Source organism: Mesoplodon densirostris, chromosome 19, assembly GCF_025265405.1.
Source record: "Mesoplodon densirostris isolate mMesDen1 chromosome 19, mMesDen1 primary haplotype, whole genome shotgun sequence".
NCBI lineage: Eukaryota > Metazoa > Chordata > Mammalia > Artiodactyla > Ziphiidae > Mesoplodon > Mesoplodon densirostris.
In genome coordinates, this window is record NC_082679.1 from 17,094,133 (window position 1) to 17,119,745 (window position 25,613).

At 46.9% G+C, this 25,613-nt stretch overlaps 1 protein-coding gene across 2 annotated transcripts in view; it reads right to left on the reverse strand.

The window, feature by feature from the left end:
- Positions 1–7,073: 7,073 nt before the first annotated feature.
- The window catches only part of GARRE1 (granule associated Rac and RHOG effector 1), an 82,050-nt gene continuing 63,510 nt past the window's right edge, over positions 7,074–25,613 (reverse strand). For both annotated transcript variants that reach the window (XM_060084408.1, XM_060084407.1), the window contains 7 exons: positions 25,065–25,162; positions 19,260–19,385; positions 17,115–18,148; positions 13,386–13,551; positions 12,529–12,666; positions 10,207–10,285; positions 7,074–9,670 (listed from right to left, as the gene is read on the reverse strand). In XM_060084408.1, coding sequence (XP_059940391.1) covers positions 9,362–9,670; positions 10,207–10,285; positions 12,529–12,666; positions 13,386–13,551; positions 17,115–18,148; positions 19,260–19,385; positions 25,065–25,162 — 1,950 coding nt within the window. In that variant the 3' untranslated portion in view covers positions 7,074–9,361. The remainder of the gene's footprint in view (positions 9,671–10,206; positions 10,286–12,528; positions 12,667–13,385; positions 13,552–17,114; positions 18,149–19,259; positions 19,386–25,064; positions 25,163–25,613) is intronic.

Sequence of the window (25,613 nt, forward strand, 5' to 3'; positions counted from 1 at the left end):
GCCCCCGGCTCCGCTCCGCCCCGTCCCCGCCCCCGCCCCCGCCCTCCTCTCTGCGGTCCGTGCCCGAGGGGCAACCTGGTGCGCAGCCTCAGCTCGTCTCACCTTGCCACCGGCGGCCTCTTGGGCTGCTGCTCTGCCGACCTCTGCCTGGAAGTGACTGAGGAACAGAGGCGGAGCCCTGGCCTGCTTCATTAGTTCGTTCATTCACCCACTTAACCCAACTCCTTCCAACACTTCAGTGTTACAGGTGCTGCGGCTATGTAGGTGACAAGTAAAATATATGGCATATCAGATGCTGGTAAGTGCTAGTGAGATAAGGAAAGCTAGAAAGGGTGCTGGGAATAGGGGTTGCAATTCTGAATAGAATGGTCAAGGCACTCACTCATGAGGTGACATTTGAGCAAAAGCCTGAAGAAGGTGAGGAAGCAAGCCAGTTGACTATCTGGGGGAGAAGTGTTCAGGCAAAGGGAAGAGCAACTGCAAAATTCCCGAGGAGAGCATGCTTAGATGTTTCAGCAACAGCAAGAGGCAAGTGTGGCCGGAGGGGAGTGAATGAGAGGAGAGTGATAGAAGATGAGGTCACAGAGGGAAGGAAGGCAGTAAGTCATCGTGAGGACTTTGGGTTTTATTCCGAGAGAGATGGGAAGCCATTGAAAGGTTTAAGCAAAGGAGGGACATCATCGGACGTGTTTTACAAAGGATCAGACCAACAGTTCAGTAGGCATGAAAGTAAGGACAACAGACAGGACGCTACAGCAATAATGCAGGCCAGGAATGAAGGTGTCAAGGTAGGAGGAGTTGGCTGTGGTGATCTAGATATATTGAGTGAAGAATTAAGAGAAAGAAAAATAACAGTCAGGGTTTCCCTGGTGGCGCAGTGGTTGAGAGTCCGCCTGCCGATGCAGGGGACACGGGTTCGTGCCTCGGTCTGGGAAGATCCCACATGCCGCGGAGCGGCTAGGCCCGTGAGCCATGGCCGCTGAGCCTGCGCATCTGAGCCTGTGCTCCGCAACGGGAGAGGCCACAACAGTTGAGAGGCCCGCGTACCGCAAAAAAAAATAAAATAAAATAGCAGTCAATGATGACATCCAGTTTTTTACCCGAGTTCCTGGAAAAATGGAATTGCCATTGCATCTTGGAGAAATACAAGTTTTAGGGGGAAGATCGTGATCTTGTTTTTTGACATGTTAAGTTTTCCAAACCTATTAGACATCTAAGTGGAAGTGTTAAGTTCGGTGTTCACGTCTGGAGTATGAAGAGAGACAGTTCAAGCAAGAGGAAAAACTTGGGAGTCATGAGTGAATAGGTGGCACTTGAAGTCATGAGCATAGATGAGAGTTTGGGTGAGACGGAGTAAATATAGTCAGAGAGAAGTCCAAGAACTGGGCACTCAAATTGAGCTTCTCCATCGCCCAGTTCCCCCAGAAATGCCATCCATCTAGGAGTGTGCCCTGTCCTGCTGCAGACCCAGGCCTAGGTCTTCCTCTGGCCCACCTCCCAGTTCCATGCAGTCGCTGCCACCTCTGGCCTCTGCAAATGGCTTTTCTCTCTCAGCCCAGAATTATTTGAGATAAGGAAAAAAGAGAGCGGCCAAAGACTGAAGAAATGAATGGTCACAGGACTTTGCAGGGAACAGCCCTATCCACAAGGCCCTTATTTAGCCAGAGTTTTGGGTCAACTGTCAACTCTGAGATTTAACTCAGTTTCCCGTACCCAGCACAACCCTGACAGTTGCTGAACAGCATCTGGTCTACTAGAGTTTCTGAGAAACACTCCAGAGTTTCCCACCCAAGCAGCTGCCTGCACAGAACAGCACTCCCACCCCTCGATCCTGTGTTTCAGAACAGAACTTCATCCAATAGGAAGGCCAGTCTCAGTAGCCATTACCCCATCATCCACTTGCCCTGTGATTCCTCAGATGACTCTAGCCCAGCAGTAGCCACTGACTCCCTTTTTCTAGTAGGCTTTTTTTGGTGATCACAGTAGACATCTGTTCATCTGTTGTCTTTGTCTGAAACCACTACCTCTCACCCTTAGGTTTCTTCCTCTGCCTCCCTGATTGCATCAGAGATGAACACATGACCTAAGCCCGCCAAACAGGGTTCTTTCCTGGGACCCAAAGCCAGCAGGAGAGACTCAGTTTTCTGTAGTGTTAAGCTGCCTTTCAGAAAGGACAGACCCGAGGTTCAGTCCCTGGTCTCAAGGAAAACAATGGAGAGTGTGCCCTCCAGAGAGATGTCAGGGTGAACCTCATAGGGCCCAAGTTCCTGGGGCCAGGTCACCTCTGTCTGCAGCTGGAACACAAATCGAATCAGTTATTTCCCTTAGTGTTGATGTTGTTCTGAGCTGAGCTGTCATTTACAACTCCAAGTGTTTCCAAAAATGTTATGGGTGTTCACCTGCCCACTGCCACACTGTCCTCCCCAATGTCCTCTCTCATCCACCCAAAACTCATAGGAGCAGCTTGGGTACTGAACAGGCAGGAGGCGAGGCCTCCGATGATTACCTTTTTGAAGGTTTCATCTTCTTTTTAACATTCTGTAATGTACACCTCCAGCAGTTTGGCCTCTCTGATTCCCAGTAGCTTCAACTATTCCAGATTTCCCAGATATTCTCAGATTTCCCCATAACATTTTAAGTTTAACATTGTACTTTGAAATGCCAGGGACTTGGGCTTCCCTGGTGGTGCAGTGGTTAAGAATCTGCCTGCCAATGCAGGGGACACAGGTTCGATCCCGGGTCCGGGAAGATCCCACATGCCACGGAGCAACTCTAAACCCGTGCACCACAACTACTGAGCCTGCACTCTAGAGCCCGCAAGCCACAACTACTGAAGCTCGCACGCCTAGAGCCTCTGCTCCGCAACAAAAGAAGTCACTGCAATGAGAAGCCCGTGCACTGCAACAAAGAGTAGCCCCCGCTCACCACAACTAGAGAAGGCCCGCCTGCAGCAACGAAGATCCAATGCAGCCAAAAATAAATAAGTAAATAAATAAATTTTAAAAAAAACTATAGAGTTTTCCAATTAAAAAAAAAAAAGAAATTCCAGTTATGTGGATTTTCTATGTTAGCAGAAAACTCGGTTCCTATCTGGAGGACCATAACTCACAGTAGCTAAGGAGAGAAAATGCAAAAAAAGAGTAGCTCAAAGGCAAGCCATTATTAATTGAAAGCCATTCATCATCCAACTACTAACATGGATACTTTACTACTCCCACCAGTTTACTGTGTGCAGAGCTCTGTGCTAAATTCTCTCCAACATAACCTTCATAGCAGCCCCATGAAGGATATCCTGTTGTCCTCCCCATTTAAGACAGGTTAAGAAATCTGAAAATAGCCATTCTGCTACTAAGTAGAGAATTAACTCAAGGTTGCCCCATTCCTGAGCTCTGTTCTTAATCACAACCCTGTCCTGCCTGCCACCTCCTGACTCTTCAGCCTTGGAAAGAAGGTACAGGGAAAGTGGAGGAGCAGGCAATCCCTTCCTGCCCTCCCCATTATCCCAGTTCTAACATCAAGTAGGCCTTTGTGATATTAAGTCTGATTGACAGGGTAGAATTTTACAAGTGGAAATGGCCCAGAATGACGTCTCCAACGGAAAGGACAGCAGCATGGGCAAAGACAGAGGTAGGAGAATACAACCACTGGATTAACACTGGTCCCCTTGGAGTGGATCTAAGGATCTGTGTAGGGCAGTAGGGAGAAACTCACTAGGAAAGATGCAGTGTGTGGAAGGGATCAGACATTGGCGTGTGGGGTGGCCTCTCTAGTGGAGTGGGGCCTGTAATTTGGAAAAATAGTAACTTAATTCTATGTTGACAAACGTTAAACGTGTTTTCTACCACCGTCACCACAATCGGCACCACATGCTGTGGTCTGCAAACCGCACAGTATAGGGTTCAGAATCCAGGGGAAGTGAAGCTCTCGGAGGGTTATCTGCACCCAGGCCAAGGGCTGACAATCACAACTGAAAGAAAACCTGGCTCAGAAAGTTCAACAGACTGCTCCAGTCAGTCAGTCACCTTCAAGTGCCCTCAGCAAAATGGTATGACCCGGGAGAGGAGTGGATTGAAGGGTAGACTTAAGTCAGGCCTCAATTCAGGGCCGCTGGACAGGGGTCAAGAAGGACCTGGAGACCAGGGGATCACCAGGACAAGGGCAAAAGGAGGTTCGTGGACAGGGCGACGGCCGGAGTCTGAAGGAGATCGGCTGTGGGGCGATACACGCCGATGGATTTTCGCGAGCTGCTCCGGGGAGGCGCACCCACCGAGGGTGCTGAGTCACGCTGATCAGGAAAGGGCAAGAAATCGCGGTTCGCCGGAGATACGAGGATCTCCTGGCACTGGGCCCACTCTCCGGAGGTGCGGCGCGCATGCGTCTACGCGCAGGGAAAGCGGGATCAGCTCAGGTAGTGAGGGGGTGCTCACGCGTCTGCGTGTGGGCTCGCACGTCCGGGGGTGCAAGTGTGCGCATGTCCCCGCGCCGGGACGGGAGCGGGGGGCAGACCGCGGAAGTCGCAGACGCCTCTGCCCGCACGTCAGGGATGGACGTGTGCGCACAAGTGCGCATACTCCGGGTTGGGGCGGACTGCGCGTGCGCAGACTAGGAGACCCGAGGACGGGGGAGTCAGCGCCCCCAGGAGGCTCGGAGCTTGTGCTGCGTGCTTCGTGCTGTTCGCCTATTCGGCCGCGTATTGTCGCTTCAGGATGTCGCCACAGAGCTTTCCCTTTGAATCCACTGTTTGGTTTTTTAAAATAATTTCCCCACCGCACATGGGCATGAGTTTCCAGCAGAAGAGAAAACTCGGTACTTAGTTGAGCTACAGAGCCCTACCCGCAGCTCCTAGCGTCAGTCCCTCCTTGCAGCTCTAGTACAAACAGTGATCATAGTGTATTTTTCAGCCCAACGTGAGAACCGATTTATTTTAAGGCTAGTTCTATTTTTGCCCTGTATTAGAATTTGCCTCTGGCCTTAGCAACACCTCGTTTCATCTGGCTTGTCTTGAGATGCTTCGAGCTGTTCTGCACCCTGCACGTGTGGCCATGAAGGAGACTCGCTCCTTGCTCTACTGAGGCCTTGGTTCAGGTGAGAGACATACAAACACACATTCCAGCTGAGTGCTAAGTGCTGTAGTGAAAAACAAAGCTGGGGGGAGGCTGGGCTGTGGCCCAACGGAACTGGAGAGGCCCAGGCAGGTGGGCACTGGGTGAGGGGTGGGGGTGGGAGGCTTCCTTGAGGTAGCAGGGGTGTATGGGACACCCTGGGGCCTGAGAAGGAAAGGCAGGAGCTAGGGGAGGACCAGGTTGATGGCAGTGGAGATATAAGAACATGGTGGAATTTAAATGTGCTTGCAGATGCACTTGTAGGACTTGCTGCTTAAGTGAATAAGGAGAGTAAAGATGATCAAGAATGTCTTCTAGGATTTCTGCCTGAGCCCCGGGTGGATGAATAGTGGCACCTTACCAAGATTGGGAAAGAGGGGGTTGTCTTCCCTAAAAGACTGAGTTTTGCGATCACAGACTGCATCTTCTTCGCAGCCCTGGCTCCAATCCTAGCAAGGGCCTCGCCCCCAGGTGACAATAGTAAATGTTGAAATGAATGACACTCCTGAAGCAATCCTTCCTCCTCACCTAGGTCCACATCCCCAACTCAGTCCCAATATAAGCCACATCCAGTCCCCCTCACAGACAATCAGAGGCCTGTGCCCAGCCAGCAGATCCCTGTGGAATCGTAAGGCCAGCTGTTTGTGTTACTTCCAGGAGCCTGTCCCTGGAGGTTCCTCAGACTCCCATGCACATATGGTTGGGAGCCTGACAGTCATGTTGTCCACATACATGGCTTTTTGGTAATTGAGGAGCTGTCTCCAGATCAGGAAGCAGATCACAAGAGGGGTCACACAGAGCAAGAGGAACGTCCTTTCACAGCACCATGGTTGGAATGCAGTGTTTCAGCTACACTCCTAGAGCTGGACGCCCCACTCTCCCAGCATCCCCCAGGTGGAAAAGGAGGGGCACCGTCCTAAGGACCTCACCTACCTGTGTGTCATCCTCCATTTCTCGGCTGAGCCAAAGCCTCCAAGGACCTTCTTGGGGCTCCGGTGAACATCTGTCCTGCTTCCATCCCCACCCACCTGGCGTGGAGCTGGGGCTACGGGACTCCTGTCTCCACCACTGTTGTGAATCAGAAGTCAGGGAACAGCACCAGGTACTAGTGCTAAATAGGAACACGTCTGAATAAAATGTGTTTTTCCGTCTAGCATTTTAATACGAACTTTCGGTGTCTTCCTTAGCATACCCATGCAACATGGCTGTTCCTAAGCAGCCTTGTCCTGAGGTGCACTTAGAAGGCTCTAGGACTAAGTCCTCATGCTCAGCTTTTAGGCATCTCAGCAGAAAGAAGCCTGAGTGGTACTTGTACGGGTAGGTTATATATTAATGCTCACTTACTCCATTATCCTAAGTTCATGAAAAAAAGTTTCAATCAAATGCTCTCTTGCTGTAAATGAAAATGAGCTGAAATTCCCCTGTAACCCACCCGCCTTTTGTGGTTCCCATTTTGCAATCTTTCCTTCTCCATTAGCAGGATGGCATCATCCAGTGAGACTAGTCCTTCTTGCCCCTGTGAGGTAGGGTCTGTCTGCCACACAGTGGGTCCCTGGCAGAACTGGGGGAGACCTCACCCCTGCATCTATCTGCTCCTTGGAAAGGCTGGCTGGGCAGCTCACGAGCGCCCATGTTTGGTGGAATGTGTGTGTTGGCAGATCACAACCCAAGGAGAGAGTCTGCATCCTTCCAGGTGACCTCCTTCACCACGACACTGGCTCTGCCCACACAGAGGCCTCTTCCAGCTTTGGCCTTCAGGAAGCTAACAGGAGAGGTGTGGTAGGTTGTCCTGCTTTCTGCCCACCCACCCCAGCTCATCCTAATACCCCCCAGTGGTATTACCCTTGCAAGGGCTCAGAATAAGAGGACAGGCCGACCTAAATCTACTCGGGTGCAGCTTTTCAAAGTAATGAACCAGACAGGGCTGCTGACATGGTATCTGCTGCAGTTCATTTTCAACAGAGATACAAAAATTATTAAATGTATATTTTAATAAAGCCAATAGTTATTTTACTTATAGGAGCTTTAAAAGTAAGATACAAAATGTAGAGTTCCAGTTTGGAAGCATTGTAACTAGTCACACGAGCAATGCAGCCACGCCCGGCCACACAAAGGACACACACACTCACACATGCACACACATGCGCTTTGGCGAGACCCCTCTGCCGAGCGCAGCACCTGGAATTACCAGTATTCAGAGCAAGGTGGTGCTGAGAACACAGCACCTACGAGGAGACCACACAAACAGCTTCACACAGTCTCATAGCCCATGGAGATGCAATCACAAAATGTCTTCCTTACTTGAGAAAAACAGATTGGAAAGTGACAATTAGCAATGTTGATGTCACCTGCGCTGGAGCATCAAGGACTGACCTCTGTCCAGGATGAGGTCTTTGGGGAGGCACTATTAAAACAAGAGTACTTCAGTATAACAGAACTTGAAACACAGGGTACTGTAGACACAATACTGAGGAAATAGAAAACTATCTAACAAGTAAAACAGCCACGGACAACTTCAACAGAGATTAGTGCACACACTGTGACAGCTAACACAGACAAGAGCCACTCAGGGTTGGCGCAAAGCACGTGCCTGAAAAGTCTATGTACAAAATAGTTCTCTGTAAACATGGTGAGGTGACTGTTCAGAACCCACGGTGAAAGGATCATGAGTACAGGCAGCAATGGCATCCGCACACAGCACAAAAGACAACACCCGAGGCCTGGAAACAGCCTGGCAACACAGTACTAAAAATTCAGATGGCTGGGCTCAGACACCCTAAGGGTCCTCTATAATTAGTGTGTATACGTACATATATATATATTCTTTTTGGTATTTTTAAATATAAATTTACTTATATCCATAGAAAAATGAGAACATAACTGTGTTATTACAATCTTTGCTGGAAAAGCTTATATGGAGTTAGAAAGAATAAACCATTTATTAGTAGTTAACATATATTAAAATGGTTTAATGATTTAAGAAAATATAAAAAAAATATTAATACTGTCAAACTTTCATACCAGAAAATATTATGGATTTTTCTCAATTAGACTTTTTCAAAGATGAAATATGAAAAATTTAAATAAGTTTTATATAAAGAACTTCTGTAACCTCAATTAATATACAGTGGGGTATGCCTAGTCTATATAGATATATTTATTATTTCTCAATTTAAGCACCATTCAATTCTTCTGGATCCATTCTGGCTGGAAAAATATCCCTAAATCCACAGGATGGTATCTATTTAATAGCACGTTAACTGAAAATGAGGTTTTCTTTTTTTTAAAGAAAAAACTTTTAAATTACTTCCTATCTACATCCTAATTGGTTTGTCTTGAGCCAGCTCACAATATTACTGCAATTTCAAGTGTCTCTCTGCAGCCCCTGACCACACTTCCACGTTGGAGACTGTGTCGAAGCCTCCGGCCACGTGTGGAAGGACCCGAGGGCCGAAGGTGTAGCTTCACCCTGCACGCGGACAGCAACCAGCTGGCTCATGTCCACGCACCATAAGGGCTATGCCTCCAACATGTTGTATGATCCTGCTTTTGTAAATCCGGTAGAGGCTGCACCCCCTGGGTGCTGCTGTGGGGCGGCAAGGGGCTGTCCACCTACAGAAAACCCAGGTGATTGCTTCTGATCACAAATATTCTATACTTTGCCCAGTTCGTATAAGCTTAAATAAAGATAGTGTTGAACAAACCTCCAGCCACTCTATCTGTTATCTTAAAATATTCAATGCATTTTAGGCAGGAGATGTTTTAACTAAAAACCTATATGAAAAATAGCTATAAAATACAGTGATTGGTGTGTGGTCATCACTCAATGTGTTAAGGAGGGGGAAGGGGAGGGTTTCAGATGAATGGTCAGTTTTGCTCTCAGCCTTCAGGCCTGAGGCCTTCCCAACACACACAGTGGGACTACAAACTTAAGAGAGCTGTGTTTCTCAGAGTGTGGCCTGTGGCCCACCTGCATCAGAATCACCAGAGGTGCTTATTAAACTCGAAGATCCCCCAGCATCTCCCTGAGGAGGGTCAGAAAACTCCATCTTCAGCTGGCCCTCCAGGCGTCTGATGCCTCCAAAGTTTTGAGAAGCCAGGCCTTAAAGGCTTGGAGTTGCCAACCACCCCCACCCCCAAGGATCCCTGCCTGGGACAAGGGTGCACTGGTCCTCTGGGGGGCTGGTGCCAGCTAATTAGCCCTGGGGTGGGGACACTGGCCCCAACAGCTCTGAGCAGGCAGGCAGGCTGGTCCTGGGTCAGTACTGGGGCAAGTAGGCCGGCCTGCGCTCAGCCTTCCCGGGGAAGGCCTTGAAGCCCTTGGGTGCTGCCTTGTGTGCTGGTGGGGGTGTGGGCTGCGGCGGGGTCTGCACGTAGGTGAAGGAGGCGGCGCTGCAGTCGCTGGTGGCGGCCCATACTGGGGACTGCAGCATCTGCATGGTGTCATTCCACTGGCTGCCAGGGCTGGCGACTGCATAGAGTGGTGCACTTGGGCCAGGCAGGGTGCTGGGCAGTGGGGAAGGGTGTTGCCAGGGGGCTTTGGGTGGCCACGTTTTGGTTTTGTTATCCTGAGAGACAGAAGAGGGTTCTTAGTGGCATTTCTGGCAATTGATCATCTTTTCCCACCTCCCCAGATCTCTGGTCCTTATACCCACTGAGGAAACAGGGTGAGAGCCCCAGCCCTCCCCACAGTTCTGGAGCAGCACGTCTAACAGAACTCGCAACATTTCAGACAGAAATGTTCTATGTCTGTGCCATCCAGTACAGTAGCTGCTCACTGCACATGGCCAGTGCAACTGAAGAACTCGATCTTTCTTTATATTTAAGTAATTTCAATTTAAGTAGCTACATGTGGCTAATGGCTGTCATATTAGACAGCACAGCCCCAGAGCTTCCTCTACATGTGGCTCTGAGTCAGCTGAGATGGCTAATCATTTAGACAAAAATCACAGGAAGAAAGTTGTTCACCATAAAGAACCTCTCATTGAACCACAAAGAACCCCTCGGTGCTTTGAGGCCCTCTTAAAGGTTAAGCTTTGGAACCTTACTCATGGTCTGTACCCATAAAGCCAGCCCTCTGTGGAGAGAGCAGGGCCCACAATACCTGGTTCACGTCCTCCACTGTGGTAAGAAGAGGTGGTGAGGGCAGCGTGCTGGTCTCCTGCTCTCCACTGCTGTGCTTCCTGAAAGAAGCAAGAGGTCAGTGCAGTGGTCACCTGGCTTCCCGTCCAGCTTCTCTCCAGAGGACACCCTAGCCACTTGGCTCAGGTGTCTTCAGGCACTGGTTCTAGCTGAGGAGGCCTTGGGTCCACTACATGCAGGGGACTAAGGTGGGTCACCATGGAGCGGTGCACTCAGCAGGCCGTCATAGGGCTGGGCTGGGGCAGAGGTGGCAGGCATGAAGACTGGCACTGGCTGTTTCAGCTGCTGAGTCCACCAGCTCCAGCCTTTTGTTAATTTATTCAACACATACAGACTGATTGTTTACCATGCACTGGGGATAGGTGACAAAAACAAAACAAAAGGCTATTAATTTTACTACTAACATGAAAAAATTCCTGTTACTATGTTGAACGCAAGGCAGGCATAGCAGGCACAGAGCCAAGTAAACCAGTCTATCAGCGCTCCTACGTGCAGACAGCAGCCTCTGCAGAGGGGGTGCTACAACTGCCTTTCTAGACGTCTAGTCAGCCTCTCTAATTTCCTGTGCCTAAAACAGAAGTCTTCAGATCTTTCCAAGGCTCAGTCCTGCTCTTCCTACAGTCCTCCGTGTCTCAGTCCATGGCACCCTCTTTCACATAGATGCTCAGGCCAAAACTTGCGTCTCACCCTTGATTCTTCTCTCTCTCACATACCCCACTGACAATTTCTCACCAGTTGCTCTATCATTTTGTTCAGCTTTCTGCTCATCAGAGGCCTCCCTGACTGCCATTCAGAACACAGAAAATCCACCTTTCCCCTCATTCTCTGCCCTCATACCCTACTTTATTTTTCTTCATAGCACCTAATCCAAACTGACATATTTGGGATTTTTTTATCGGCCTTCCTTCAATAGAATATCAGTTTCATGAGGAAGGGGACTTTGATTTGTTTGCTGCTGTATCACCAGTGCCTGGTACATGATGGGTGCTACTGAATAAATGAAGGTGTCCCTCCCCCGCCCAAATTCAAATGCTAAAGCCCTAACTTCCAGTACCTCAGAATGTGACTGTATTTAGAGATAAGTTGTTTAAACAACTAATTAAGTTAAAATGAAGTCATTAGGGTGAGCTCCAACCCAGTATGACTGGCGTCCTTATAATAAGAGAAGATTAGGACACAGACAACACAGAGGGAAGACCATGTGAAGACACAGGGTAAAGACGGCCATCTGCAAGCAAAGGAGAGAGGCCTCAGAAGAAATGAACCCTGCTGACACCTTGATCTCAAGACTTCTAGCCTCCAGAACTACGAGAAAATAAATTCTTGTCGTTAAGTCCCCAGTCTGTGGTTCTTTGATATGGTTGCCCTAGCAAACAAATACAGCGTTTGTAAGAATTAAGTGAGAAACTGTACATGAACGCTTAACCCAGGGCCTGGCACAAAGAACGCACCCTAGCTTGTATCAGCAATCACTGTCATCACCACCGTAACTGCTCTGTGCATCCTACTCTGTGTGACTCAGGTACCCTTCCGTCTTTATCTACCTGCTCCCCATTGCTTATCCAATGAAGCCTGACCCCGTGACACGAGGGCCATGCTACGTGGCCTCCCTGTCCCCTCCACAGCATGACTTCTGATGCCCTGGAGACCGTACACGCTCTCTATTCCTGCCCTTGTCCTTTAGAACGCCACCTCTGGGCCTCTGCTTCCTCACACCCACAACAGTCTCTGCATTTCTTTCTAAACAAATTCTTCTCTTATTTCAGGGCCCATTTTCATTTTTGTGACTACTTTTGAAAACTTCAGATCTGAATATACTATGTAACTATTTTTTTCAACCCCCCATTCGGGGGTCATTTTATCCAGTTCCACCTTTGACAAAGAAATAGAGGGTCAGAGAGGGCCAGGCCCATGTTTGGATTTGCAAAGCCTGTTGGAGAGCCCTAGGTTAGAACTTGGTTGTCCTGGTCCTGCTCCTCCCACGGAAAGGGCTGCCTCCCATAAGGCACAGACCAGCATCAGCAGACCGTGTTCTCCACAATACTCCCTGCCTGTCATACTGGTATTGTGGGCTACCACTTGCATGAGGCTGTTCTACCAGCAAAGACTCAACCCAACTTTAAGTCACCACACAAGCTTCAGCAAGACAGTGCTGGAAGAGGCCCTCTGCCCCTTTCACACACGGCTGACTGGGAGTGATGGGGCTACTGAACTTTGTAAGAGGAATAGCTGTGGTTCACATTTACAGACCCCTCTGTCCTTCGGTTTAAAATTTTCTTCGTACCTTCTCTGCTTGACAGCAGCAACGAGGTCAGGCCCTGAAAACATGGAGAACAAGCTGTCCCCGTTGGCGGAGGACGTCTCGTCACTCGAGCTGGCCGAGTCTCCCTGAGCACCCGACCAGCCGCTGTGCAGGCCATCCCTGAAAGCCAAAGAGAGAAGCTGGTTCTGGGCCTCCTGAAGCCAGCCTGGACACCGGCTGGACAGCCCGAGGCCAGCCCTCACCCCCACCCCAGCCCGAAAACAACAGTCTTTTCCCTGCACTCATCTCACAACCCAAGAGTGGTCTCTTGTCTCTCTCTTTCCTCTAAAAACTCCTCAGAAGCCTGTGGTTTATAGATGAAATTCATTTTAGACCAAACAAAAAGCTGAGATGGTCTTTAGCTGTGCAGAGTTATTAACCAGGTAGCAACAAGAGATGTAAAAAAAATCAGTCCTCAGATGTCTTTATGATGAAAATCCACAGTTCTCTCAAACACTGAACTGAAAACCTTTGGTTTTTGTAGGCTACAAGGATCACATTCCATAAATGATACAGGTTTCATAGCCATGCTCATTTCAGCTAAAGACCGTGTTAAACATGCAATTACTTCACAAACACCACCAAATAAGATCCTTGTCTAGAGCAGAAGAGCCTGTCTCAAAAATCACCGATTTATACCAATGGTGTGTTCACAGGGACACAACATGCCACTTGGCATCCTACAGTCAGTCACCAAACTCTGACCCCCTGAGAATTTGACCATGTGCCACTCTCTCACGTGGGGGCCTAGAAATGAACTGCCTGATAAGGGTGCACAAAGGCCCCATGGGGAACACCCAGGTCCCAAACTCAGCTTCCCTCCCACATCCAGCACTCACCCTTCTGCAAAGAATTCTGGGAAAGGCCAGGTCCGATGGGCATCATCCATGGGTGGCCAATGGCCCCGGGGGTTGCCAGGGCGGCGACCGTGTTGGACTTGCCGCTTCTGCTGCATTGCTTGGCTCACTCCTGCCACATAGCGTGCAAACTCGGGGTCTGAACCCACTGCGTTAAGACAAAGGGATAAACAAGATTTGGGGCCAAAGTGGCCTCTTGTTTTCTTCCCTACCTTCTGAGGATGTCTTGGTGACACACACAGTGAAAAGTGGTGAGGGGCTACCAGGCTTGTGACCCAGAGAGGGCTGCAGGATTTGCCCTGCAGCCTGCTGCGGTGAGATGGGGATTTCAGTACATGGGTCTGAAGATGGGGTATGGTGTGTACATAGGGACTGTCAGGAAGGGGTATGCCTAGGACTGGGGCAGGCTGAATGTGCACTAAGACAAAATAAAGAGAGAACAGAAAGGTTTGCTTTAGCCATGACTAAATTTTAAAGACAAATGCTAGTTACTTTAAAACTTCCCAGGGACTTCCCTGGCAGTCCAGTGGTTAAGACTTCGCCTTCCAATGCAGGGGGTGTGGGTTCAATCCCTGGTCAGGGAGCTAAGATCCCACATGCCTTGGGGCCAAAAAAACCAAAACATAAAACAGAAGCAATATTGTAACAAATACAATAAAGACTTTAAAAATGGTCCACATCAAAAAGAAAAACAGAAAAAACCCAAAAAACTTTCCAGTGTGTGGCGCTACATACTTAACAACTAAGAAAATCAGATGATGACTTCAGCCAAGAAATAACCTTAAGGTTATAAAAGCATCAGGGTCAGATAGAGAATATCTGCCCTTCCCCCTTGGGCTCAACTCTGATCCAGTATTTTCCTGGATATTGAAGGCAGATCTGCTAATTCAGTTTGAAGATAATGAGTGGTAACAAATAAGATAAAATTTAAAAATGTATTAAGAGGTAGATGGAAACGTACTGGGCAGAGCTGAGTAAGGATGTGCAGGGCAGTATAAGTAGGAGGAAAAACAGCATAGGAGAAGTTCAGAGAAAGTCAAACAAAAAGATATGGTAGGAAAACATCTATAGGTCACAAACTGAATATGACTCAGCAGCGTATACTTTTTAGCTTCAAGTTGGGAAAGACACTAGGGCTCAATCCCACTCTTAGCTTTTTCTCTCAGGGAGCTGCCAGGTGTGCACGGCACAAAGATGCCCACACCAGGTAGAGCAGGGGCTCTGTGTGCCTGTCCAGAGGGGGCACTCTGTTCTAGCTGCCCCTGCCTGAGAGAGTGCCTTCTGTAATTCATCCATCCAGATTGCCCTTTCTTAATTTGTAAAAAGGGCTACGTAGACTTTATGCCCTTGGGGTGGCATCTGCAGGAAGCTACATTAAGAACTTGAAGATCAGAAAGGAACATCCAGAAGGAAAAGCTAGTAGGATTCCTAGGCTAAAGACATAAAGGCTGTTCAGGCCTCAATAGAGATCAAAGATGATAAAATTCTGCCAAACACCATTTATACTCTGGATTTAATTATAGGACTGTCAAAAAATGTACAGTTTATCGGTAATTAAGAAAATGTGCCACACCCACCCAGCTGGTGGCAGGCAGGTGAGCTTGCTCTTCCATAGCAGGGTGGAACTGTTTGCCCTTCCCCACATCCCCAGGGGTTCCCCACATTCACCCACCCAAGGAGAGCAAGAACAAGACAGCATGAGCAGCAGTATGAGGAATTTTGAGAAGACATACAAAAACATTTCTTTCCTTTAATAGTTAATGCTGGGTTCATTTAGTAGGGAATCTCCTCTTCTGGTGGTTATTTATATAAATATGTGCTATATTTACTTACAGTATTTCACAGCCCTTGTGAGTGAAATATATTTTCCACTTCCATGTACCATTTGCTAAATTAAGAGGAAAAATGTAATCGATTTCTATCTATTTACCTTGCATCTACCCACCTTACCAGATTCACTTACTGATTCTGGAAATTTTTTATTGAGGAGTCTTCTTTTTTTAAGTTCTATTTCCAGCAAAGAGATGCGTTTTTTTTTTTTTTTTTTTTTTTGCGGTATGTGGGCCTCTCACTGTTGTGGCCTCTCCCGTTGCGGAGCACAGGCTCTAGACGCGCAGGCTCAACGGCCATGGCTCACGGGCCCAGCCGCTCTGCGGCATGTGGGATCTTCCCAGACCGGGGCACGAACCTGTGTCCCCTGCATCGGCAGGCGGACTCTCAACCACTGCGCCACTAGGGAAGCCCAAGAGATGTGCTTTTTAATCTACTCTTTTCTAAAGCTTATACCACTTATCTCCTTTGTTTTTGTCTTGCTATATTTGCCAGAAAGTTCAAGACAAAGTTACATGCTATTGGTAGTAGCAACTGCCACCCTGTCTGGGTCTTGATTTTAACTGGAATGCTTTTGTTTCACTCTACAAAGTAGTACTTGCTACTGGTTTTTGGTAGATAAGTCTTTCATATTCAAGACATTTTCTTCTATTTGTTTTACTTTGAGGGGTTTACTTAAGAATTGCTGGTGTCTTTTACCAAATGTCTTTACAGCATCTATTGCTGTATGAGTTTTTCTCATATTGGTTGAAATGACAGATTACTGTACAGGAGAAGGGTTCCTTATACTGACCTACCTTACACTGCCGAAGTAAACCAGATATAACTCCTTTGATACACTGCTAGATTTTCTTGCATCTATCTACACTCATGAAAAGTTTTTATGGTAAAATCATGTTGGCTTCATAACTCCCTTTCCAATCTCTTCTCCTGGAACAGAACCAGGCAGGTTTTCCACTTCTTGGTGCAATTTTGGTAATGTATGCTTTATTAGGAAAAAATCCATTTTCCATTCAGTTTTCATATATGTTGTCATCACGTCATATGTGGTAATGTCTTAAAGCTCTTTTAATCTCTCCTATACCTGTAGTTATGTCTCCTTTCTCTTTCCTAATCTTGCTTCTTTTTGCTCTCCATTAATCAGCATTATAATAAATTGGTTTCTCTATTTTATTGGTCTTCTAAAGATCCTTCTTTTAGATTTATTTACAATGTCTATTATATTTTTCTTTTAAATTTAATTAGCTTTGGCGTTTATCCTTTTTTTTAAATTGAAATATAGTTGATTTATAATATTATGTTAGTTTCAGGTGTACAACTTTTATCCTTAATTAATTCCTCCTCCTAGTTTATTTTTGTTTTGTTTCTAAATTCTTTTTCTAATTTCCTAAGACAACTCTGGTGAATCTTCACACTGTCTAGGCCAGGAAAAGCTATATTCTATGAAGGCAGGAGGGTGCCTTACTACCTTTCACTGGTTCTGGAGTTTAGGCAAAAACGAATCACATAACAGGTTATGTAATCAGGAAAAAAGCAGCCCACGAAAGGCCAGCCATTTTAGCTCCCATGAATGGGAGGGCCCAGATTGGAGCCCTCTTGAACTATGGGACTTCCAGCCATTCAACTTCTTTTAGCCTCAATTCTGCCCTCTATAAAGTGAGAAAATTAGTTCTACTTACCTTATCAGACTCATTCTAACCACTGCTTCCTACCTTTGCTGGAACTGCCCAATACTTGCCATCAGACAGTGAGAAATGGTCTTTAAAGGGGGATTAAGTCACTGCCTCATATAAGTAAGGATGTGGTAGATGGGCCCTATGAAGTCTTTGGTGATAATATTTAAGTTAAAACCCCAAGGTGAGGAGGTGGGGGCTCACATACCTGCAGGATCAAAAGGCAGAATCTCTCCCAACATCCCAAAGACTCCATCGCTTTGGTCACGGTTTGGCCAGGTGTTATTTCTAGGTCCCTGTGGCTTCTGTCCCAAAACCTCCGACATCATATTATCCATATAACTGCTCACCAGACCCAAGCTGTACAAGTCAGAACTGAGATCAGATATGCCAGGCCACTGGCCAAGGGGAGACAGACCGGCTCCAATGGGTTGTGTTGGCTGCTGGGATGAGCCGTGTACCCATTTCCCAGGAGCCCGATGCTGGGGCAGGGGCTGCTGTGGTCCAACGGGTTGGAGCAGGTGTTGGTAGTACTGGACCTGGGGTTGTTGTTGCTTTGGGGACTGCTGCTGAGGTGCCAGGCCCGGCTGGGGTGTCAGAGGTGTGTGTGCCCTAGCCTGGGGAGGCCGCGGTGGAGGCGGCACTGGCAGTGGCGGCTGCTGTGGCTGCATAGCTCCTGCCTTCTGCTCAGTCACCATGGCTATGGCAGCAGAATTACGTCTTGTCACCAGTGGGGAGCCCTGATGTGACTGGCCCATGTTAAAGCCCGAGAGAAAATCTATCACCTCCTGCATTTCCTGATCGGTTGGTAGGTTCATACCCTTCTCGTCCTTGCCATCATCCCCTTGCAGGAAGTTGTCATGCCTCTCCATGAGAAAACCATTGGCCATCTGATTACTGGAATTCTGAGCTGACTGTGAAGGGTCTGCAGTCCTAGGGAAATTACCAATGTTCAAAATGCTTTGTAATCTTGAATCAGTATTACTGGGCATTTTGGCCTTCTCTTCTGAACACCCAGATATGAAGATATTTTTGGAAGGGGTATTTGGAATGGAATAATTCGTGCTGCTGCTAGAGCTGGTACATGAAGCTTTCTTGGTGAACCGGGATGTCAGTTTGGAGAAGGTCTTCTGCAGGCCACCTGAAGATTTGTTTCCATTCCCAGAAGGCAAGTCAGCCTGATTTCCAAAATCACAGATCTCCCTTTGAAGCTGGATTTGTATGCAGGGTAAAGCTTGTTCCCTATTTAAAGAGAAATGCATTAAAAAAAAGGACAAATATACAAATTGGACAATGAAATGGATCTCTTTGGTATTTAAGAAAGACTTTAAGAATAAAAAGACCTCTTTGTTTGGTATCAGGTTCATTTATTTTATAGATAAATAAACACCCAAGAGTTTTAAGAGTACATAATTTAAGCACTTACTATCTATATTTATTATAAAAAATCTACCATGTCTAACGCAGGGCTGTGAAAACTACATTAGATTTCTGGCCTGAGGATTTTGAGTGAAACCCTCTGACCGCAACACAGGAGAGCAAAACACGGCTAGAGTGGGATACGCAACTGGCAGAGGCCAGCTCTGTGCCTGGATGATGGGGACTGGGAGCCTGGCAGATCCAGCAGAGGGTCAACGGACAAATGCACACAGCAGAGAGGGGTGAGTGGGCAGGACCCAGGGACACTATGCAGCACTGTTGTCCTTGGAAGTAATTCACAGACAGTGCCAAGAACAGATGGTTGTTACTTCCGAAGTCTTCCAAGGACTTTTTTCCAGTACTGAAAGAAAGCCATAGAGATAGAAAGGGCATGGGTAGGAGCTGGGCAGGTCATGGCTGGTGTGACCCTGGATAAGTCACCTCACTGTTCTGGGCTCATGAATGAAGACATGGGGAGGGCCCACGGCTAGATGTTTAAGGTCTCTACTGGTTCTAAAGTTAATTCACAAAGAGATAACCTTGCACCTGTTAGCTACTTTCAGATATGAATAAATGTCATGCAAGATATAAGTAAATTTTCTAAATATTTTCTGCTCTTAGTTCATAAGGAGAATGTGAGTGAGTTGGGTTAAAATCCTCTTGACGTACTTAACTCTGAAGTGGTGAAACAAATGAAGGCAAAAATGTTAACACTGGGGAATCTGGGTAAAGGGCAATTCTTTGTACTATTCTTGCAACTTTTCTGTAAGTTTGAAATTATTCCAAAAAAAACTTGCCGAATAGTTCCCTTTCTTGCCTTATTTACTAACATACTATCAGTGACGTACTCTCACATGACCCTGTAAGTGGTCACACTGTCCCTAGGTGTGGACCTGAACGTGAACCAATTCAAGTGCTGGGTGGGGACACTAACCTCCCTGCCCTCCAGCGGGTGAGGTCCAGCACAGCCGTGTAGAGCACATCCACCAGACCCAGGGTCTTCTCCGGATCGAGGCTTCTCTGCAGCAGGGACATGGTAGCGGGGTCTTCTTTCAGGCACCTAGGCATGAAACGGGCTGCATGAGTCTGGGCTGCACTCGTCCGCAAAGGGGTTTCAAGCAGGCCTTATACAAAGGGCCACAGCTTTTGGCACCAAATAAAAATTTGGTAATTGTAAGAACATTGAGAGGATGACAGGGCTAACACTTGTGCTTGTTGCTCCACAAAAGGAGGAGGAAGCAATAGGGCTTGGGGTCTCCATAGATTTCTAACTGTCTAGAGTCTGTTTAGTAGGAAGAGAAGAGCTCGGTGGAGGGTTTGCCTTCCAAGGGCCCTAATGCCCTCTCACTGTCCAACATCGGCTTCGGCCCTTATTTTCCTCTCTACCCTGCTGAGATTCTGTGCTCTGGCACAGTATGTACTCCTTTACAAACTTCTTACATAACGTCCCACCCTTCCCTCCCGCTACAGCACTTCACACCTGTACCTAAGAAACCAAGGGTCAGTGGAGGGAAAAAATCTGTCTGCCAGCCTGGCAAACTTCAGATAAACAATAAACATGGTTTTCCCGTAAACTAATCTTCTCCCTTTCCAAGATGACTGTTTTACCTTCCCCCTCCTCAAAGCTCTGCTATCCCTACCATCTCCCATTCTTTGCTATCTCAACTCTCACTTAATTGAGAAAACACATAAGCAGATGAGATCTATTTCAACCACCCTCACCACTAATCCCACCAGTTCACCAGTGTCTGTGCCCACACACCCTGCCTGCCCTGCTGTCAGAGCACAAGACCTGCTCTTGCCACGGACTGACCCTCCATCTGAGCACAACATGCGCCGTACAGCCTTGCTTTTTTCCCAAGGACCTCCCTCGAGTAATCACCCCGTTTCTCCCCTGTGATATTCCCTTTGGCAAACAAACCAGCATTGCCAGCCACCTGCTCTTAGCCCCACATCCACTCCAGATACTGCCCCACTTCTCTGCTCCCCATTTTTTTTTTTTTTTTTTTTTGCGATACACGGGCCTCTCACCGTTGTGGCCTCCCCCGTTGCGGAACACAGGCTCTGGAAGCGCAGGCTCAGCGGCCATGGCTCACGGGCCCAGCCGCTCCGCAGCATGTGGGATCCTCCCGGACCGGGGCACGAACCCGTGTCCCCTGCATCGGCAGGCGGACTCTCAACCACTGCGCCACCAGGGAAGCCCCTCTGCTCCCCATTTTAACAAAATCAGTCTCCTCCTCTTCCTTACCTCCTATTCTCCTTTCATCACACTCTGACCAGGTGTTCATCCCTATAACTCCACTAAAATAGCTTTTATCAGACAACTCAGATCTTGCCAATGTCAAGGGTCAGTTACCTGTCTCCACTTTACTCAGTCTCTCAGCAACATCATGCAATGTCTCCTTCCTCCTGGATCACTGTCTTCTGCAGCCCTGGAGACCCCAACCTTGCTCCGTTTTCCTCCTACCTGGCTGGCAGTTCCTTCTTGGTCTCGTCCTCCTCCTCCTTCCCCTCCCTCTGCATCGTGGCACGTTCCAGGCTTCGTCCCTTCTTCTTAGAGGACTGCACGTGGTCCTGTGGTTTTATAGACCATCCCTACAATAAAGACTCTCAAGTTGTCTTCGCCAGTCTAGACCTTTCTCCTGATCGCCACCCTCACATATCTAAATGCAACTTTGAAAGCTCTCCCTGCACACCTACCAGGCAGCTCAAAGGGAGCCTGGTCAGTACAACTCTTGATCCCTCTCCTCCCGCCAAAACCACTCTGAACCCTATGACTTCCTCAGTAAGTATGCAGCACAGCTGTCTACCTAAGAGTCACTGCTGGTTTTCCCCACTTCCTACATCCAGTCCATCAGCAGGTCCTGCCGGCTCTTCCATAACACAGTCCGAATCCAGGCGCTTCCACCACCTCTCTCGCTGCTGCTCTACTCCAAGACACCACCAGCGCCTGCGTCTCAGGACCAGCCTCCCATCTGGTCTCCTTTTCTCCAGTCCTGTCCCTCCAAGGCCCACCCTCCATGTAGCAACAGAGCCTCCTGTAGCACAAATCAGAATACACCACTCCCCTGTGCAAAACCCGCCAGTGGCATCCTATCATGACTGAAATAAAATCCAAACCCCTCCCCACAGCTCTTTGTGGCCTGGCCCTCCTGCCTCTCTGGCCACACCTCTCTTTGCTGTCACCTCTCCTCACCTTGTCTCAGCTGTGAGGCCTTCTCACACGCCCTGAGTAAGTTGGGTTTGCCCACATCTCAGGACCTTTGCCCGGACTGTTCCCCGCTGAGAGCTGCCTCCCACCATTCAGGTCCCCACTGCCCACCCAGGCCACCTCCACCAAAAAGCCTTTTCTGAGAGGGAGAACCAGGAAGACGCTGTCTGTTCCTAGGCTCTCTGGGAGTTAAATGGTGAAATCAGCACTTGCAAAGCCATCCTAAGGAGGCAGAAGCACTCCCCAACATGACTTGGGCTTGAGAAGAAATGTATCTGTGAGGATGTAAGCCGGCCAGCCTCAGAAACACTGGAATAAGCGAGCAACGAGGCAAGCTCTGCCAGTGCCCAGTCAGACCCTGGGCTCCTGGGAGAGAATCTTGGCCAGTGGACCTGGCCGAGGTTCATGCACCTGATTCTCTCAGCCTGGAATCGCCGATTACCAGGACACACTTGTTCTATGTTCCCAAGCCAACTTCTACTTGTGATCTGGCTGGTCACATGTTTGCCCACTAGATGAGCATTTTTGGGTCATGCAGAAAGGAGTTCCTGGTGATAACAATAATTTCTCTTTCTAAAAATCAACAAATTGGCATTTTAATTGTATTCATCAGTCGTGAGAGTTGATCAATAAAAACCCCTGAAGAGACTAAATCCATTCTTTTGACAAATCACCCAGACTGGCTTAAAACCTTCTACCTGTTCTTAGATAAAATCCAAGTCCCTCAGGGACCCTGCAAGTCCTGGCTTCTATGAATCCCCGTCTTCAACACCACCTAGCATAATTCCAGCCATGCCAGCTCATTCCTCAGGCCTTTGCATTTGCTGTTCCTTCTGCCTGGGATGCTTTCCCCATCTGCTCTCTGCATGGCAGGCTCCTCTCAAATGTCACATCCTTAAAGAGACCCTTCATGACTGACCTCCTCATCCAAAATAGCCTCCTCCTGCCATCTCTACCTGTTATTCTCCATCAGATCATGTCACTCTATTCTTATTCCCCTCATACGCTTGCCAGTGCTTGAAGTTAACTCCTATGCTTATTAGCTGTCCCCTCCCCAACCCCATGCCATAACAAAGCCAGCTCTGTTAGGGGCGGGGACCCTGTCTGTCTTGCTCATGATTAAATTCCCAGAGCCTAGAACAGTGTCCATCACATATTAGGTACTCAGTAAATATTTGTTGAAAGAAAGAATGGGTGAATAGCTTAAGTATGACAAGTTAAAAAAATCTAAGTAAGGTTTTACTTTCTTTGGGGAAAAAAATGTATCTGGCAGCTAGACACTTCATTTTATTAAAAGCAAAGCATATAATAAATTCTTGACTAGTTTTGCTAATAATTTCATTTTTTCCAAAGGTGGAATAAAGCAATCACTTCTTTTTGAGTTCTCAACAAGCACATATTCTGTAACTTGAAATAAAAACATAAAACTTTGCATTTTTACCAAAAGTAGCCAGCAGAGGGAGCCTCTCCAAGTAATTGCAGTCTATGAGGTCTTTCAAGGAGGTGCAATGAATTACAAAGGAAATCAATCATACAGGGACAGTTGTGGAAGTAAACTGCAGGGTTAACCATTTTAGTACTGTTTATATTCACCCAATTATCCAAGAGTTGAAATTTTTTTTTCTTTTTTTTTTAAGAAGATGTTGGGGGTAGGAGTTTATTAATTAATTTATTTATTTTTGCTGTGTTGGGTCTTCGTTTCTGTGCAAGGGCTTTCTCTAGTTGTGGCAAGCAGGGCCACCCTTCATTGTGGTGTGCGGGCCTCCCACTATTGCGGCCTCTCTTGTTGTGGAGCACAGGCTCCAGAGGCGCAGGCACAGCAGTTGTGGCTCATGGGCCCAGTTGCTCCGCGGCATGTGGGATCCTCCCAGACCAGGGCTTGAACCCATGTCCCCTGCATTAGCAGGCAGATTCTCAACCACTGCACCACCAGGGAAGCCCGAAAATGTTTTCTTTAAAATGAGAATCCTGGTTAAGTTTAATATTTTTCAATAAGAACGTGAATTAGAAAACAAATTAAGAATTCAGGAACACAAAAATCTTACAAAAAAGTGAGCTTTTAATCTACTGCTTGGGGAATTCCCTGGCAGTCAGTGGTTAGGACTCCACCTCTCACTACTGAGGGCCTGGCCTGGGAACTAAGATCTCACAAGGCACACGGCACAGCCCAAAAAAAACAAAAAACAAAAAACAAAAAAACACAACTACTGTTTGACAGGAATGAAGATATGTATATAAATTAACATTATGCCACATTAATAATCAAATTTAGAAATGTGGGGAAGAAACTCATAAAAGGGAGATTTGGGGACATGAAGTAAACTGCCAACCCTTACTTGATATATATCAACAAATTCTAAAACTTTCGGCAGAATCTCCACCGGACACCCCCCTCACATTTCAAGAAGAAATGATTTAAATACAATTCGAATGCATTACCCAGCTACCACTTTAGTCCACGTGGGCACCAATAGTGCCACGGTTCCTTACTAACTCTCTCTCTTCCTACCTAAATGCTTTACACATTTTCTATATAGTTAAATATTCATTCTGATCATAATTTTAATAGCAAAAGTCTTCCAATATAGGCTTAATTTTTCTTGTTTACTAGTAAAGCTGTGATGCCGATCCTTCAGCTGAATCTGTGTGCACATCACATGGATAAATCCCTAGAGGTGGAACTGCTGAGGTCAGAGCCCTTATTTTAGGCGTCTGACAAATGAAACTGCCCTCCAGAAAGGCTGTGTGATTTATTCAACAACATCTGTGCCTGTTTTTGTACAGCCTGGCCCAAATCTAGTACTGTTATTGTAAAACAATTCAACAACATGATGGGCAAAATGACACTGTATTGTTTTTCTACTTTGCCTTCCTTTGTTAGGTGAGGTTACACATGTTCTTCATCTCTTTGTTGACAACGTCTCTTCTGATTTACCTGTCCATGTGCCTTGCCCATTTCTTACTGATCTGTAGGAGCTTTTGTTTGAATAGATTAAGAAGAATACTTTATTATAAGATTATAAGTTTACAAATATAATCAAATAATTAAAAATAAGAACAGCTCAGTCTGCCTCCAGATTTGCAGTGACACTGGGTGTGTAATGACATGAGCTCCAGATCAGCAGGGTTGTTGCTAGAAGGAGTAGAAATGGAAGAAGAAGTTCTATGTTCTGTACTCAGCTTTAAAGAAATGCTGGGTGACTTAGAGAAAATGATATACTCTGTTCAAAAGCTGTGGACTCAGTAACACAAAAAGATAATATTGCTCACTATGACCCATGAGTATATAACATTTTAGATGCATTACTGGTCAATGAGACTATTTTTCAGACATCTTGCCTTCCTTATCGTGTACCGATAATCATGACACATGGCATTAACATACCTCCACTGACCATAAACCCGCACAAGTAGTTAAGACCTGTTGTGTGAGCTAGCGTAGGGTTTGTCCAAAACAATGCAATCTTTTCAAAGATGTGCAAACATCAGTCAGTGCTTAGGCTTGTGTTAATGTAAGAGTCACGTTACCATGTGGATGGGACTTGAACCACAATTCTGGAGCCTTCTAAACTGATTTGTGGGGCATAGGCTTCTTTATTTTCAATCTGCGCCGTATCAACCACCACCTAACAGAGAAACAAAAACAAAAATCAGTTTTCAGAGAGGAAAATGGATCATAAACAAATCAAATGCATGAGCCTATCAATGCTGAGTGACTCTGGTCTCTGGTAAGAACTATTCCCCAGCAAGACAGATACGCAGAGGCCAGTCAGGAGCCCCACGGAGACAAAAGCAAGTAATAAAGATGACTGAAAACAGTAATCCTTCAATAAACACGAACACATTCGAGGTGCAGGAGGTAGCAAACTCTGCAATCATTTTCAGTACTTCTTCCAAATTGTAAATATGTTAATTAGGAATTACTTTGTTTCTTTTGTTTCATTCCTAAGTATTTTTTCACTTTATGCACTTGAAAGAAGTAAAAATGTCATTAAAAATCAAACCAATGCTTTAGAAAAGCCTATCTGTAATGACTGAATCCAAGCCAGAAGTCGATGAAGCTTTTTGTAAAGACCA